General features: G+C 34.5%; 1 protein-coding gene across 10 annotated transcripts in view; it reads right to left on the bottom strand.

Annotated features, from left to right (window-relative positions):
- DMD (dystrophin) overlaps positions 1–18,148 on the bottom strand; it is a 1,316,389-nt gene that overhangs the window by 695,986 nt on the left and 602,255 nt on the right. For 9 of the 10 annotated variants that reach the window (XM_062600033.1, XM_062599961.1, XM_062599984.1 and 6 more), the window contains 6 exons: positions 13,693–13,872; positions 11,314–11,442; positions 9,541–9,711; positions 4,348–4,470; positions 2,747–2,884; positions 634–786 (listed from right to left, as the gene is read on the bottom strand). In XM_062600033.1, the coding sequence (XP_062456017.1) occupies positions 634–786; positions 2,747–2,884; positions 4,348–4,470; positions 9,541–9,711; positions 11,314–11,442; positions 13,693–13,872 (894 nt within the window). The remainder of the gene's footprint in view (positions 1–633; positions 787–2,746; positions 2,885–4,347; positions 4,471–9,540; positions 9,712–11,313; positions 11,443–13,692; positions 13,873–18,148) is intronic. The other variant, XM_062600026.1, reaches the window with a different exon arrangement.

The following is an 18,148-nucleotide window of genomic DNA, read 5'->3' as shown; positions in this document are numbered from 1 at the left end:
TTCTTTTATCTGTAAGGATCAGTATATTCAGGACAAAGAGTGTTTACAAAAATTACTTGACTAAATATACTACTTAGCTCCTTTCTTACGCTCTGGGAAACTCAACAGAGAATGAAGCAAAGAAAGACGATGCAAAATAAAGTAGGAAAACCTTTGACAATATGTAAATAAATCTATACAGTTTGACAGTGACATATGAGTATGTTCTGATGAAAATGAATGTGCTAACATGAGAAAGAGGTCATCCATATATCGGTAAGTCATTTGTTCATCTGGAACAAAGATACATAAAATCAATTACAATATTTACTAGAAAACATTTGATGCTTTTTAATACATTGCACACTTTCCAAATTAATAACAGAAATCTTTATTTAGTGTGTTTCAAATCAGGTATATAGCATTCTGCATAACACATGAATACAAGATATTGCACAACAAAGAAATGTCCATTTGAACAAGTATTGTTGAGGGGGGTTTGTTTGTTTGCTTCTGTTTTTTTATAAGACAGAAATAAAGTACTGAATTGTTAATTTTCTATAGGTATCAGAATATTTGTTGCATTTGTTGTCTTTTAAATTAATAAAATATCACTAAAAAAAATCTACCATTGCCATCCCAAAACAACATTACCTTTAGCTTCTGCTCATCTTTGGGGTCTGGTAGACTGGCTAACTTTTTCTCAATGTCATCCAGCCATGTCATTAGGTCATCAGCCTGTCTCTTGTACTGATACCACTGATGAGAAATCTCTAAAGCCTTTTTTCTTCTTTGAGACCTCAAGTCCTGTTCATAGTGCAGACATTATTAGAATATGAATTAAAGGCTTATCAAATATGGATTGGCAAGTGTGTACACTGAGGGGAAAAAGGAAAAGTGTGTAACTTTTAAAAAATTAAATGTTGATATTTAAACTATGTATATAAGTATCTGAACAGAGCATATTTTCTTCAATTTAACACAGACTATTTTTTTCTGTTGAAGGAGATTCACAGAATCATAGAATCAGTAAGGTTGGAAGGGACCTTAGATTCCCTAATTCAGTTTTGTTCACATGCTGAATAAACCACTGATGTAGTCACCAATATTCAGAGAAATGAAGACTATACATAAATGTCAACAATTTATATAAAATGCGTCTGCTTTGAAATACTTACTGGATAGACGGAAACACAGTCTACTTAATATCTAGAAATAAGTGGGTTTCCTGTGCTTTGTGGTCTCCTGTGAAATTCTAGCCTGCATGCCAACTCTGTAGCTCTTCAAAGAAAAATCATTTCAATGCAGAAACATATGAAAAATCAAGTTTTCTCTCTTAAATTAAATTTGTATAGTAAATGTCTTGTGTTTGACTCAGCTGCTTTATAAAAATTTCTCTTTAACAAGAAATTCAAAAATGTTATTTTCTTTCCTATAAGCATTATAAAAAATATTCTATATGAATTTGCTTTAACTATCTAACTTTACTCATGCAGAATTCAGAAAATATTTTCACTATTATAACTTATTAATAAGTAACTTAAAACATTGCTGATGCATTTTATGTAAAAATATTCAGATGAACCTTCTGAGACTGTTCTTGAATTTTATTTGACAAGATTGAATGCTTTAACTGAGTCGCTCAAAATCAATTACTCTATTCCACACACACAGCCAGTAAGGGATCTGATCAAAAGCAGAGTTCGGGAAAATAGTTCTTATTTCACCTAAGTAAAAATTATGAATTACTTACATTTAATTTGGAAGAGTCACAAAAAAAATCTAATAAATTTCTAGTTTCTTTTAAATGTGGAGGAAACATTCGTATCTTCTATCTATTCTTTTAATGAATTCACAATGGTTAGTAAAAGTTAGAACAAAATCCTCACAGAAAGGAAAGGTATTGCTCGAAAATCAGTAACAATAAATTGTAACCATAGCACATTCCCAGAGCCATAAAAAAATGAATGACAGTTCTCAAGAGAAAGAAAATTTCTTCTCCTCCAAAATACTAAAAATTGTGATTCAGTGAGACAATTTCCTATACAAGCCAGAGTCTACACCTCCAGGTAGGTAACCAAGCTGACTGCCCAACTATGATTCTTTCTTTCCCATTAGATTTTTTCCTGGGAAGAAGACACAGTTAAATCTATCAGTTTGTCCAAATACACCTCACTGTGGATGCTTATAGGTACAGTACCAGGCAGCTATAGCTCCAGCACTATTATAACACAGAATTTTGATATATACCTTGATTTTCAGCCTCTTAGCTGCTAGGTTTGTTGGTACTCTATTACAATTTTAAAGAAACGGGAACCAACATTCTCACGAAAACAGCATAGCATATAAATCTTTTAATTCATTAAAGGATAAAACATCAATATGTCCCGTATAAAAAGTATGTGCTACAACTGAAAATAAAAGTTTGTGAGAAATGATTGTATGTAAGGTCTTCAGTGCTGGAGAAACACAAAACCTGCATACTGGCTTAAAAAAAGTAGTTATTAACAGAGATCTCCGTAGTCCAACTGGTAGTAACCTGGTTGTAAAACTAGGGACAAAACAGTATTTGTTAACCCGAATATTTAATATGTCTTTCCCAAGGCCTTAAGAGACATGTATAAGCAAATATATACTTAGAGGTGAATTGTTTAAAATGACTAGGCACTAAATAGTAATGAGGTTTCATTTAACTTAACAGAACATTGCCCTGAATAAAGACAAAAAAAGGTTTAGTAGCGTGAGCTTATAACTTTAGCTCCTATACCTTGAGAGCATTATGTTTAGTCTGCAACAGCTGTTGTTTTATCTTTATTTCCTCCCGTTTTCTCTCATCTGTGATTCTCTTTTGAAGAGTGTCTCCCCTTTGCAGCAATTCTTTTACTGTGCTCTCATCGTCTTCACTCTAATTTAAAAAGATAACATGTATAATGTGCATTTAAATCTATTTATTACTTAAATACTAGGAAATATAGACATAAAAAGCCTACATTTTCTCTGCTAAGGTAATCACCTAACATCCACTGAAGACACTATAGCTTTTACTTACTCTCTACAACACATTTAGAGACTTGAGTGGTACAAGTAAAACAGCACTTGAAAAAACAGATGCTTGAGATTAGAATTTATGCATCTTCCAAGATAACAGGACGAAAACATTAAATGCAAAAAAGTTAAAATACATTTTACTCTAAATAAGAAAAAATGATGTACATCTAAAATATTCTAAATAATTGCTACTATGCTAGAAAGCCATGTGACTCCTAAACACCTCATATCATCACTATGCAAAATAAGTACTTTTGTAGGGGAAAAAATACCACTAGGCATTTTTTACACAGCCGGCAAATCTATGCAACAACATTTCAGAGCATATCTCTTGAACTATACTAAACATTTTATACAAAGAAAGGGAGAAAATATGCTATATTACTGGAAACAACCTGGCCAAAACTGATTCACTCAGAACTTACAACTGCAATAAATACTGCTCTAAACAGCTAGCATTTTTTCTGTGGAAAAAGAAAGGGAAGAAAAAAATGTCATACAGAGATTCCTTTCACCATTGACGTAAAATAGATATCTTTGAATAATTCTTTAAAATGAAAAGAATACAGATTCTTTATATTACCTGTAAAGAAATATATATTTGATTCTGCTGATGACTTATGAGGAGAGGGACCTAAAGAGATATCACTATTATTGGGCGACCAAGAAATGGAATTACTCTGAAAATCACTCTGGATAAAATATACCACAAGGGCAATGGTAGCAAAGTACGGCAATATTTTACTCCTCTTTTATTTTTAAATTTGCACAAATAAGTTTTACTACTTACAAACAGCAAACATTTGCAGTTGACTTATGATCAATATGTAAGTAATAAAATGTACAACTGCCACAAACTATTCACAATAAATACTACGGTCAGATCTGTTAAGAACTAATTGGCATGGATGGCATTTTATTTCAGTGACCATTACCTAGCATTTGTCTATGGTGAAGGTCTTCTCTCGCTGTGTTACCCAAATAGATACATAATTCTGAGTTTTCTTGGTCTTCCTACTGCTACAGAAATTTTAATATCCTATTCTGTAATACTGCTGGTGGCTGTGGATAACATTCCTCCTTTGCTCAGTGTTAATTTTACATAGGTCAAAAATGTTTTTCATATAACTGCAAACTGTCACTAAAAAATTTAGCTGATTGTAACCTGAGACCTTTGAAATTATAATACATTAGCACGCTAAAAATTTGTGCAATTCATATCTAAAGATCCAAATGCAGATGTTGAAGCTTCTAATTTTTACCCAGGTTTTATTCATCTCCCTGTCTACTTCACTCAGACCTGCATTTCAACCAATTTACCATATCTTTATTGAAGTCTTCCTCTTTCAGATTCACCCCCTGCTGAATTTCAGCCTCCAGTGGTTCAAGTAATTTTTGTATATCGAAGTCAAATTGCTCCACTTCCTTCAAAGGAATGAAGGGCTAAAATGGGAGACAGACAGAGATTACTTATTTAAATCACATACTTAACAGTTTTATTAGAGACATAAACCAAAAGAGACCTCTGTTCTACCTCCTACTGCAAAAATTCTGGTAGACTTTCTGTAAAAAGAGAAAAATATCTACACCATACAACTCAGAGTATCCAAAGATACAAATAAAGATAGGTATTTAACAATCCTGTGTAACTTTCATATAATAAAATATATTATTATGAGTGTAGATTACCAAAAAATTTGATATTCTCACATTTGTGTGTTAAAAGAGATTCAGATAAGTGATCTAACTTAACAGTTTGTCTAAGAAATTAGATGTTGACACCACTTGGCAAAATCTAGTTTGTCAGAAATTACTCTCACAGCAACAAGCAATCCGTTCAGATGAATAACCACCTACTACTACTACTCGAGAACAACGTTATGATAATTTGTTTCAGTGTTTTGAAATCATTGGTCTGTCATGAAGAACAACAAAAGTGCCAGGTGAATTACATAATCTCTACCTCAAAACAAAAGACAGATAATCTTTGTATCAGATATTCCCCTAACAATATTTCATAACACATTAAAATCAAAACAAAGTAACCTCACTAAAAGTGCTGTGACTCACAAAAGCTTCAACAAAAAAGAGATGACAAAAACCTCAATCTATGCAAAATAGACACAATCCCCCCTAAAATTATGTACAATATTAACTGTAGTGCTTCGTCTTTTTATATTTCTTCAGTTTTAAACTCTAAAAACAGAAGGGCCACTTATTAACAATAATAAACCATCTTTTCCATTGCTTTCCTTTATCTGCCTGATACCTGAATGCCTGTGTATAGTTTAATATACAATTATTATGTATTGCAAAGGATTAACAGTAAAAGCTTTCTTCCTTCAACAGGTATAAATGCAAAATCAAGCAATAAATTCTCGATGATTCTTGAATAAAATTTATATTTACAGGTAATTAATGCTTTATGATGCTCTAGGAACTTTTTTTAAAAAAAGATGCAAAACTCCACTAGTTAAAGCCATAAGTACATTATATTCTGATCAATTCTTTTTTACTCTTTTATTCTCCCTCCAGTCCAATCGGTATTTATAATAATCAAAAGATTGTAATGAGGATTATAAAAAACAGTTAATTAATTAAAATGAGATAGACTGCACATCAGCTGGAGTCAGAAGATCTGTCACCTATTCTCAGCTGTCCACAGATGAGCTGTAAGACTTTGGGTAAAAAAAAACCTTAACTGCATCTACTTCATCATCTTAGTGCCAAAGATTCTGCACACTTCAGGATATTAATAGAAATATAGTAATGTATAATATTTATAGGGAATCATTTTGTGCTCACAAATTTTCATCAAGAAGTTCAGAATTATGCTCAGAGAACACTTCAACTGAGGTAGAAATAATAGCAAGCTACTCAGTAATTTCTTTACAAATGCTCTGAAGGATGTCTTCAGAAGTACTTAAATCTCACTAGAAGACATATAAGAAGAATAACAACTTTTCAGCCCATCAAACTGAAATCATGACAAAGGGAAATATAGCTGCTTCAATTTGACAAGTGGACAAAGCATGGAACCCAGCAATTTAGTCATTTATCCAAATTCATGCAGCAAGTCAAGAGTACAGACAAGAATACAGAGAAGTTTTTGTCTCTCTGTCTTATACAATACCTGTTACCATAAACTACCTTTGTGAACCAAACCCTGGCTGTCCGTTCCCTAAGGACATGTCCTCTAAACACTGAACTAGAGATAAAATTCTTCCCCTCATCTTGCTAGGTGCATAGCATACAAAGCTCAGTGCACATGTTGCCACTCCACCTTGAACATAGAGTCTTATGATCTTTTTGGAAGAAAATCTGAAAGAAAACACCGCGAGGAAAGCTAATATGCTTGCAGGCTGCACATTCAGATGAAACTTGTTCCTGATGAGCATCTTTTTCTCCTTCTCTGAGTGAGCTCACATGCACGTTCCAACAGCATACAACACACACAGGTAGTTAACGCCTACGATAAACCATCTACAGGTGGGCCCACTGTTCCTTAATTTCTCACTACTCTAAAGGCTGCACCAGCCCTGGATGCTTAGAGCACTTTGTAACGCGTGGTAAAACTGAGAGGGAATTGCAGACTGCCATATGACAAATGTTCAGAACAGAAACATGACACAGCCCAGCTGTCTGGGCTTTGTGCCAAAGTGTTGGCCATCCACACTTTGCGCAGACAGGGCTTTGGGGTCGAGCTGAGTGGTCTAAATTCAGTCTTCGTAACGTGTCTCAGCAATCAACTGAAGCTCAGGCTCCGTCCTCATTCAGTTCAATCACAGAATAAGCAGCAGCAATAGCAATTTTTGTGTCCATGGACTCTCTCAGAAAACAAAACCCCCCTGATATGCATGTCTGAAGCTGAAATAAAATTTACAGTAGCAAAAGGTAAAAAGCATCTTTAGTTCTATACAAAATGATTGAGGGCTTATGAAAGTAAAAGTTTTGGGTGGAGATTGAACTTGAAGTAGACGTACAAATCATGATTATGTTTACTAATAAAAAGGCAACTAAAAATATAATGTGTTTGATTATACTTATTTGTTGCAATGCTAGTCAGGCAGTAGATAATGTTTGAAAAGCATTTGAATGCTGTAAACATCAAAGTTGAAGGGGAATGGTTCAGTAGGACAACCATAAAGAACCTGAACGCAGGAAACTGTATGCTATACAAAACAGTGAGGTCAAAGAAACTAGTTTAGAAATAGCTTTAACCAATATCCACAATCTCCCTTGTTGTAATAGTTTGGTAGTGGCAAAATAAACCAATGAAAATGTACTAACAGAATGAATCAATATTTGGAGAAAGATATGCATTTTTCTGCCTAAGACCCTGTGCATCTCCAACTTTCTGAAGTGTTAATAATCCATATAATTCCAAACATAGTTTTCTACCAAAAAGACAGGAAAAAAATGCCTACATTTATATAAGATAATTAACGGTGACCTCCAAATTTCAAAGTAATGATAGTAAATAAAAGCAGTTAAGACTTTAGTGTTGCTTTACAAATACAAAGCAATCTTACTTTATTGAGAAACTACAGTAAGTGTTTGTACTGTATAAAGATGCAAAAATTACAAAACTACAAAATATATTTTTAAATATACTAATATAATACAATTTTTTTCCTTAAAAATTATGTTAAAACTATGTAAGAAAAGTTGATGCTTTTGAAAAAGGTGTCTTGTCTGTTGTCATGCAGAAATATATGATAAAAGAAACCCTGGAATGGTAGAATAAACTAGCACACTGACAGTAATTTTGTTCTCAGTCAAGGAAGCTAAATAACTTGCACCTCTTTGAACAGCAAAATCATTAGAAACCACCCAGATGAAATCAGCTAGCAAAGATGAAACAATGCAGTTGGACTTTGTTAGCACTTACAAAACAAGGAATATTTTCAATTCTCCCCTTTAGCCAAAATATTACACCACATTTAAACAACCAAGCAGTTTACTCTCCAGTAATATTCAAGTTACAAAAAAAAAAAAAAAAAAACCCAAGAATGATGATTATTTTCTGAATAAATTTTCTAATAGCAAAATAAGACATATTCTTAAAACAAAAAGTTATATAAATAGCATTCTGATGGATTCACAAATATCCTCTTTTGTACAAATCTTGTATTTAAGATTAATGTGAATCACACTGCTGTTAATTTTAATGATACCAACCATATGCCACTGTTCATTTTTATGGTCTTTCTTTATCTGTGGAAAAGAAACCCCGGACTGTATTCCTGTGCATCTCTTTTAATGTTTGGAAGAAATTACAGACATTGTCTCCCATTACTTCACATTTTCTTGCATGAAGTGCTTTTCATAGGGCATATTCTTTTCTGTTCCAGAAATGAAACTTAAAAAACCCAAGTATGCCACAAAGAATGTGCTGATTACACAGGGTACTGAGTACCCCAGACAACGGCTGAAAACCACGTGCCTTTGTTTACGCTCTTCTAAGGCTCAGCTGCTTTTGATGCCTTTGGGTATTGGGTACATGAGGGTAGCATGTTCTAAGGGAAAATTAAAATATTGAGGGGAAAAACCACAAACCCTGAGACAGAATTCAGGAAACAGCAATGTGATAATTACACTTTAAAAGACTTCTTTTGTGTGTAGAAGGTCACAAAATCCATTCTACCATTACACTTCTTCAGGTATGCTACATTTTATACAACCATGCAACCCAGGGAGACAAGGAAGCAGAGCACTTAAATAAACAGTGAACAGAACTGGAGCTCAGGAGACTTGTGCTTTATTTCCTGCTCTGCCTCTGCTCCTCTGCGCATTCATTTCCAGTGCCACTACACTAGCCACCATGGTTATAAGTTAAGGTCAGGCAGGATCCCATACACCAACCTACATGGCTTCCTGCTTCGATCTTCCACCCCTTCCAAATTGCTCACTGTGATAAAGGCAGCAAATGCAATGGAGTAAGGAGTTGTCTTATATCCTCCTCCATCCCACCTCAGAAATCACAACTTGGATATAAATGACCTAATCTATGTTAAATTTAGATTCAGTAAAGTACTCACACTAGTAGCAGAGACGAATAGCTGAAGTACAGTTTATGTAATCTGTATGTGTGTCAAACATTGGTGAAGCCACAGCCTCATAGGAAAATACTAGGTGCATTTAATGAAATACTACTGCCCCCAAACTAGTGTATATATATAAAAAAAAGGCTATTCATGCTTTGAGAAGACTAAGAATCTTACTAATTCCATGATGATATTTGTTCTTTATAAGTTTATGAAGTAAGCACTGTTAAATTCATATGAAGTCACCAAATACTTCTAATGGTGAAATGGTGAAAAGAGCAAGACCTTTGATGCCAAATCCCCCCAAACCTCATATTTTTTTTCTTAATATTTTTAGGAGCCACAATTTCTTTTTCCTTTGAACATTTAGTACTGGGGAAGCTACATCCCCCCATGTAGCTGTAATTGTGTACCTTATATAAATACCATTTTGTATATATCTCCCCATGGAAGCAGTTCCTCCTACCTTTCCACTCTTAATTCTTTGTGATATAGCTGCAAATCGCTGGTTGAGCTCTGACAGTTTAGGTTCTATTACTTTCCTGCAGTGATCTCCGTGGTTTGTCATCAACTCTACTGCCCGGTCACGTACAGAGTCCACCTTTGGATGCATATCATTCAGCTCAGCCTTTAAGCGCTACAGTCCGTGAGCAAGAGACAGGGCTTGAAGTTAGTAATAAATGCAAAGAGAGAGAAAGAGAGAGAGAGAGAGTGTGCCAAGGAATAGGGAGCAAAACCACAAAGCAAATTCAGATAATTATGAGTAAGCGTGAAAATACAGTAGAAATATATTAGATAACATTTCTATTCACATCTCTCAAATTTATACAAAAATGTATCTACACAACTACTTAAAATCTTCTAGTGGAAAATAATGATGAACATACTATTTCTAGATAGAGTCCTTTCTGCAGTAATTCAATCCTCATTTTATTTCAGAGTGCATTAGACTATTCTACTGGTCCTAAAGATAAGAAGTGCTGCTAACTGACTTATAAAAGAACTGGACGTATAGCTGTTGTTTACATTACCATTCATGGTCATAGTGAAGGTATGGAAAAATGACCAGATAAACAGCAGTGTGATTTTTTTTTCTTTTTTTAAAATACATCTACTACGTATTCAAAAAAGCAGAGGGAAAACAATATCCTCTTCCTCTGCAGTAGCTGTCTTAATGGTAGACCGTAATAAGTGCAGAGGCCCAAAGAGATAGCTAGATGTTACAGAATCATAAACAAAGCTGGTCTTTAGGAAGCACATTTCACTCACTGTATGAAATGTCTGTTATGCCTGTTTTGATGGAAAAGATAATTGTACTCTATAGTTATCATGGTAAAATTGTTCATCCTACTACAAAAGTCTATCCTGTAATTCTTCTGACACCAATGAGGCATTGATTTATGCTCTATGGAAATGCTAGTTGGAAACTATAGCTGCTTTGGAATTTGTAAAGTTTTGCTTTAGGAAATCATATCATTAGGTTCGTGTCAGCAATACAGTCCTCCTTTTGATTTGAAAACCATTCCTCAGCTAGTGGAATACAAAATCAAGCCTCACACTATTTTCTGGAGCAAAGCAAAATCCATATAAATGATAATTCAGAGTTTAGTGTTAAACAAAGAATTTATCTTACATGAGATACTTTAAAATTCATGTCTATCCAGAAGTCAATTCCTAATCCGTTGGTCAAAAGACGCCACAAGCCAAATAAAGCTTTTGATCGGTACGCTGACCTGTCGTAACACAGCTAGTTCACCATAGAATATTCTTGTCTGTGGTGGTAGCAGACTAGAATCACCACAGAGTTTATGGAATTAAAACAATTATATGACAAGAGACAACTAATGCAGATATCATAGCAGAAAGGTGTCACAGAGAAATAGAAAAGTAATGAAAAATGAAAATCACAGAGAAAAAGTTTTTTTTTTTTTTTTTTTTTTTAAAAAAAACAGATGTGTTTAAGAAATATTTTCCAGCAAATACAGGCTCAAAAAGATGATGTTCTACTCACCATGAAGTCCCCAAGCCTTATAACATATCTGTTTCTCTTCTGCAGGGATTTAACTTTTGCTATACAGTGCAAATTTATTCAGTAATCTACAAGCTGCCAGAGGGTAGCTTTATCACAGAAAAATGAATATTACTCTATCAATTTGTGATACCTTTCAAAATCCACTAGTTTTGACATGTTCTTTTTTAGAATAAAATTAAGGCTTTCCAGAAAATTACATTTTTTTACCTTAAGAATTTCCTCTTTTTGCTGGGGTTTTTGTTTATCAGATTCATCCAACAGTATTTCAGCACGATACATCCAAGTTGTGACATTAGCTACTTTCTGATCAAAAGCCTCCAAGTGCTTTTGATATTCCTGTATATGAAAAAGGTAAATACTGCATACAAAAAAGTAATCAGAAGTGAAATAATAGCTATAATTATGCAAACTGTGGCAAACATGCATGTATTATGAAATTTAACTTGCTTTTTTGGTACAGTAAGTACTTGTTTCTGTGGAGGTGAGCATCTTTTTATTTGTTTGTTCTCACTTTATACGTTATATTTGTTTGAAAAGACGTTGTAGGAGAGGGAGAAGCTTCCAAAGTGACAGGCAGAGAAAGAGGAGGGTGCTCTGATCACAGCAAGAGGTGGGTGCCTGCAGCTCAGAGAGACTGCTGAGAGGAGCAGAAAGCTGATAGACAGGCTTACACATGATGGCAAGACAAGCTTCCTAGGAACCAGGTACAGAACTCACTTTGGAAGGCTCTTAAATTAAATGAAACCCAGAGAGAAACAAGGACACACTTGCAAAGTCATAACCTGGAAATGGAGCTGTGTATATAAAACTTTATGTTTTGTCTAACCTCTATGCTTTGAGTTTGCTTTTAAAAAGGTATTCTAGATGATATTCTGATAAAAGTTTTTTTTTCAGTTTAAAATCTCTTCATCTTTTCTTAGTGAGCTCACTATAATGAGGTCTATGCATATGCACCTCAAAATTCCCAGGGAACTATGTGTACGTCTCAATATAGACTATAAGAACATGGATATTTTACTAGTGTAACAGCAACAGTCACTGTAACATGTCACTGAGCTGTTCTTTTTGGTCATAAAGAATATTACTTACTAGTACAGCAATTGCAGTTCTTTAAATTATTAAAATCCCTGTGCAGAACATATGTGTATCATACACAAGAGATTAAAGATTTTAGTAGCACTGTCCTTTTGCCCACCACGTGCATCTCCATCCATCTCTACACCTTAATCTAAAATTAATAAGCATAATAAAGGACCAACCTCCTCTCTTATACCTTCTTTATCAAGGGTTCTAGTAAATACTCATATAAAAATTCAAAGCAGAGAGAGAGAGAGAGAAGGTAGAATAATACATCAGTACACCAGTCTATAAACTCCATTACATGCTTCTTATAAACCATTCTATGTCAAAGCTGAGTAACTATATCCTACTGAAGGAAATGTTTAAGTTTTCCAGATAGAATACACCCAACCAGATATAACCCGATATGCACCCTGCATATAGCAGCAGAGGACCCACGATGGTGCTGTATGCCAGTCACAGACACATTCTTAAGGTAGCCACATGGACACTACTGGCGCGCTAAGATATCAGGCTCTGAAATGCTGAAGTCATGATAAAGGTTAATACACCTGTGAGAACCACTCCAGTTCTCCATGTTGAAACTGCTACTGCTACTTCTGCTACCTTGGCACTAGAAACAACGCAGAAGATCTAAGGGATTCTGGTAGACAAATAGTTAACAACCTGCATTTAAGCATTCAAGTTATCATCGCTTCACAACAGAATGAATTTTAGGGCAGACTATAGTTAAGTACCTGCCAGTAGCTTGAAACAGCAGGAGCTAGAGCTCCGAGAACTGTATTATACGTGGTTTATGGTTTCATTTTGGACTGTCTAGTCCATTATTCTGGTCCCCTTAACTAAACATCTCCATCAAACACTACACCACACCATTGTCCAAAGGAAGCTCACACCAGTCTGGAGGATCAGATCATTGTTCAGAGCATACTGGGTGTGCACCCTGAGCAGAGCTTTGATTTAGTTGCCTCTGCAATGAATCTAGGTCACACACATCAAAGTAAACATGCTAGCCACAACAACACAAAAATGAGGATTTGCTTCCAAACCATACTAGTGATCTAAGCAGAAAGAGTAATGTGGTCAAAAGCAGTCGAAGTTACGAGTTTCAATGCCAAGACTTATTCAACTCATTTGATTGTTTTCTTCACTTGCTCCAAATACAAGTAATTAAGGTCTTTGAGGAGAAACTGCTTTTTATTCATTAGGCAAAAGAACAATCCAGGAAAGCTCTACTGAGGCACACAGGAAAGGGAAGAGCTAACAAACAAGACTCCACAGTGCTGTCACTGTGTAAAAATGTAGCAAAACTGTTAAAATAGAGAGTAGAGAAAAAAACCAATGTGATTTTTTTGTTTATCTCTGTATTAGACAAGCATACTCTAAGGGACCAGAAAAAGCAATCCTACGAGGCTGAGCACCTAAGACTGGGCACCAACACTTCCTATGCATTTTTATATTAAAATCTTGTTTAGTAAACTAGGTGCACAAATACATTACTCTTACCAGTAATAAATTGAACCATTCCTCTGCTCGTGAGGTTACTGCTATCCAATTACTGTTCAGGAGGCTGAGTTTATCCTCCACTAGACTTTCTTTTCCTTTCAGCACTGTCTTCAAATTCTCTCCTAAATCACTGATGCTCTTAAGATGGATCTGGCGTTTCTCAATCTCCTTCCGTGTTGCCTATAAGGATCAGAATAAAAAATAAAAATTCAAGAAATTAAAAATTCTCCACAGTAAGATCATCAAATATTAAAACAGCCAGTAAGTTCATACTGGAACACAATCACTCACTTCCTATAGGCAGGCAAGGAGTTCTGTGAAGAATAAGTAAAAAATAAATTGTTCTTTTCCAGCTCTGATAAAAATGTAAGTGTTCTTCATATTCTAATAATCATTTTTCATAATAGCTTAATTTTAAAAAAATGTGTATTATCTCATTCCAAAGTTCAGCATACAATTTTAATAGTCAATTAAAAAAATGATTCCACATTTTACAATATTTATATTGAGGTACTTTAAGTTAGTTTGCATATAGTAAAATGAAATAGCTATCAAATAGCACATAAAGCTCACAAAATAAATGAGACAACCATAAAGCATCATGATAATATCCCAAGTCTTACTGAACTGCATTGAAAATACCCAGATGAAGTTCTTTAATATTCCTATCACATTCAGCGCAATCTTCTTCAGCAGAAGCCATGCTCTCCTGTCTTGTTAAACCTACCTGTAGAAATAAATCTTTTCATTCTACTCACCTGGGATTTCACTCTGCAAACTAGAATACTAAAATAGGCTATATCCACAGTATTTTAACATTTGAGTGACTAAAATATATGTGCAATCCTACAAGCATTCCAGCATTTCCAGCATCTCCTTGTACCATTATTTTTTTGTGAATAGACTTAAATATTCTCACATATTTTTCTCAATACTCATGTCTTAACATCTGCAACATGTAAGAAGTCTAGCAAAAAGAGCAAAACCCCACATACTTATACCTTACATAAGACAACAGAAATTTAATACTGATGACACAACTGAAACTGAAAACTGATGACACAATTCAGAGTATTGCTGAGTACTTAAGGAGAAGCAAAAATTCCTTGTATCTAATATAACATATAATCAAGAGAAAAATTTTAGGACAAAAATTTCCCTGAACTCATGATCACCTGATCTCAAAGGATACAGCCAGATATGATCTCTGCTTATAAAACAAAGATCAAGGTAGAAATGAAATGATCCAAACTGAACACAAACCAAAGTAAGCAGAAGAAAGGCAAGAATCACTAGTCTCCAGGGACTTACATTTCGTTTAGATAACCTGAATATACTGAAAGAAGAATCATTTCTAATCAAAGCACAATCATAATTCTTTGACTTTAGGATTGACACTGCTATTGCAGTAGAACTACGTCTTTACCACCTCCATGCTCTAATAGTCCTTGCATCAGTATGATTTTGTTAATAATGTGTTGTTAGGAAAGTAAAATTTTCAAATTGCCATGAAGATGGCATAGTAATTACTCTCTTTGATTTAATACCATCTTAATAGTACCTCCAACTTACTTACCATATGTTACATTTAAAACAGTGCTTCATTCCGATACTTCACAGAATTAATGATCTCATTCTGTAATGTTGTTTCACACATAAGACTTTGCACTTGCATTTTAAGTAAGTAGGAGAAATTTTCAACATTCTACCACTTTGCTCAGACACTGAGGAATTGTAATAACAGAATCTAGATGTGATTAATGCAGATTGTTAAAAACCAGAAACTACAGAACAATAGAACCTGAAACAGAGTTTCAATTTCAACATGTTCTTGTCAGACTAAAAGTAACAACAACATGCCCTTTTCCAGGGCAATTTTATCTCCTTTCACAGTGAACCCAAAATGTGATCATAAAAAAAATGAAACAAAGTTTAGCTTCAACTCAGGATGAAGAGTGCCGATCAGTTTTATCATCTTTTCTGAATGGTTTACTTCCATCTAGAAAAGAATTTCTGAAGCACATTTACTGCGGCTTGTGACTTTCTTCATATTTTACATGCATGCAATCTCTGACCAGTCTTGGGCTCAACTAGAAATGCAGATAGCCTGATCAGATAATTAAATGTCTGTAAACTAAAACTGCTATCCAAAAGCTGACATTTCCCTCCTGATAAGTATCAAAGAGGGCTGAAGCACTTCAGCTGATGCCAGGAGTTGCTCTTTCCAAAGTAAAGAAATAATGTAAACCAAAGGTGCACCTTCAGAAAACAGGAAAATTAACACTCTTGTATACTGGCAAGTAAGGGATCATGCATAACCAATATGATAAATTATCAATCACACGTCCCCTTCACCTTCTTGAAAAACATTGAGGCCTTGAACACAATATCAAAGTGAAAAATGTCTTCTCCGCCAGTATTTCAATTCTCAGTTATTCAAAGTTCTTACGTATGAATTCCTGGACCCACTGAATTCAACAGAAAAACTAGCAGTGGTGGTGAAAACGGCAGGACTCCACACTACACTATCTGTGAGGACCTTAAATAAGTCTCTGTATGATATAGAATTGTCTAGTAGGTGAACTAACAATTAAGTTAGTTTCAGTTCTTCCACAACATTGATAATACTTTCTTTTAATTTGACATTTCTTCATTATATTCTTTAGAATTCTCTTTCTTTCCACTATTTCTAGGCAATGGCAGTGTACATCCATTGTAATATAACAGATAGCATTAGTAATTTTGTAAATTGATTTTTTTTTTCATAAGGAAGTGAAAATCGTAACATCCTCCACATTAGCAGATGCTAACTAGGGACAACTGATGTTTGAAAACAGAAGCACATGGGAATGGCTTTTTATACTTTATAATGATAAGACTACTGCTCATCAAATTAAACTGTGTAGGAATATTTTTCAAGCACACCAGAACTGTGAATAAGTAGCAAGGGTAATAACTGTGCTGTTCATTAACATCAGCAGATTTAAAAACTTCACAAACAGCAAGCGATAGATGAAAAGTTCTATATGATTCCATATTGTTTATATACGGTGGATTGCTAAAAAGTAATCTTAACAATTCAAATCCCTCTAAAAGAAGTCAGGAGGCTCAGCTCTCATAGGTGGGATTACAGAATTATTCAAAAACTGAGATTATGGCCATTTTGGGGGTTGATTAATGCATTTTTTGTATTTATACATAACACATTATTTATTTTTGTTGTGTTCTGGCTGCTGACTATGAATCAGTTGACACAATTTTCAGATAATTTTATTTTACTGATTTTACTGACATAAAATATGTTGCTAAACTGTGTTAGGTAATGTAATTCTGTGTACTTCAAGTCAACTTTATACTCTGGTATTATATACCTCAAATAAAATATAGTATTAAAACACTGGCAGAATCATACTGCTAACAGTAGGGATTGGTATAGAAATTTCTATAGAAACACTATCTGCCTTTTTCTTTTTGAGAACATTGCTCCGTGGTAATCCAGTTTTTTATCAGATCAGTTCCTGATTAAAAGACAAATTAATCCCAGAACAGTTAATGGCTTCAGTGATAACTGTGTTCACTAAGTCTTCAAATTATAAAATAATTTCTAATATAAAATATGTAATGATTATTTTTCCACTCACATATCCTTTTTGCTATCTGAACGCAATGAATGCAGTGGATTGAAGGCAATGGAAATATTTAACTTCTCTCTTCTGAGTAACAAAGTATGATTTACAGTTGTCAGGATATTGCCCATCTCGTTTCACATAACTCAGCCAACAAGGTTTTCTTATCCTTAAAGAATTTCTAGATTTCTCTTCATGTTCAGATTATTTTATTTATTTTTTTTTTAATTAAGGTCACCTCCTACTCCAGGTGGACATTCCCATTTATTTCTGGGTGTTTACACCTTCAAGGCAACGTTTACATGTATTATTCTTTTATTCTAACCTCTATAATTACCTTTGAAACACTCTGAATTCCTTTGACTTTTAAAGAAAATCTTTGATACTGAAAATGAAAGAGGAAAAAAAGTGTAGGAAATAAATATAGCTGCTTCCTGGTGCTGTACAGAAAGATTATGAGCTCTCTGGCTGCTCATATCCACAGCAGCACACCTCCAACTTCCAATTCATTCTCGCTACTGAGTTCTCCTCTCTCCTCCTCCGTTTCCCGGGCTGGCTTTTGCCGATCGCTTTCCTTACAGTGGCAGGCTGCTGGGTCTAATTCTGCCCCCAGCGCATTTCCTTAGATGGATTACTGCCTTCGGCAGCTTACTCTCCTTGGAGGCCCAAAGCGCCAAGGTGCGACATTACTCAGATATTGCGAGGCCCTGGTTCTGGGCACTGAATTATTGATGTACTGTTTTGTATGACGCCTCACTGAAATCCCAATAGGATATCAGTATAAGCCTGATTTAGGAAGTCCTCACAAGAGTTTTAAAGTCTGCATGAGA

Source organism: Rhea pennata, chromosome 1 (genome assembly GCF_028389875.1).
Source record: "Rhea pennata isolate bPtePen1 chromosome 1, bPtePen1.pri, whole genome shotgun sequence".
Lineage (NCBI taxonomy): Eukaryota > Metazoa > Chordata > Aves > Rheiformes > Rheidae > Rhea > Rhea pennata.
This window is presented reverse-complemented; position numbering and strand designations above follow the sequence as displayed.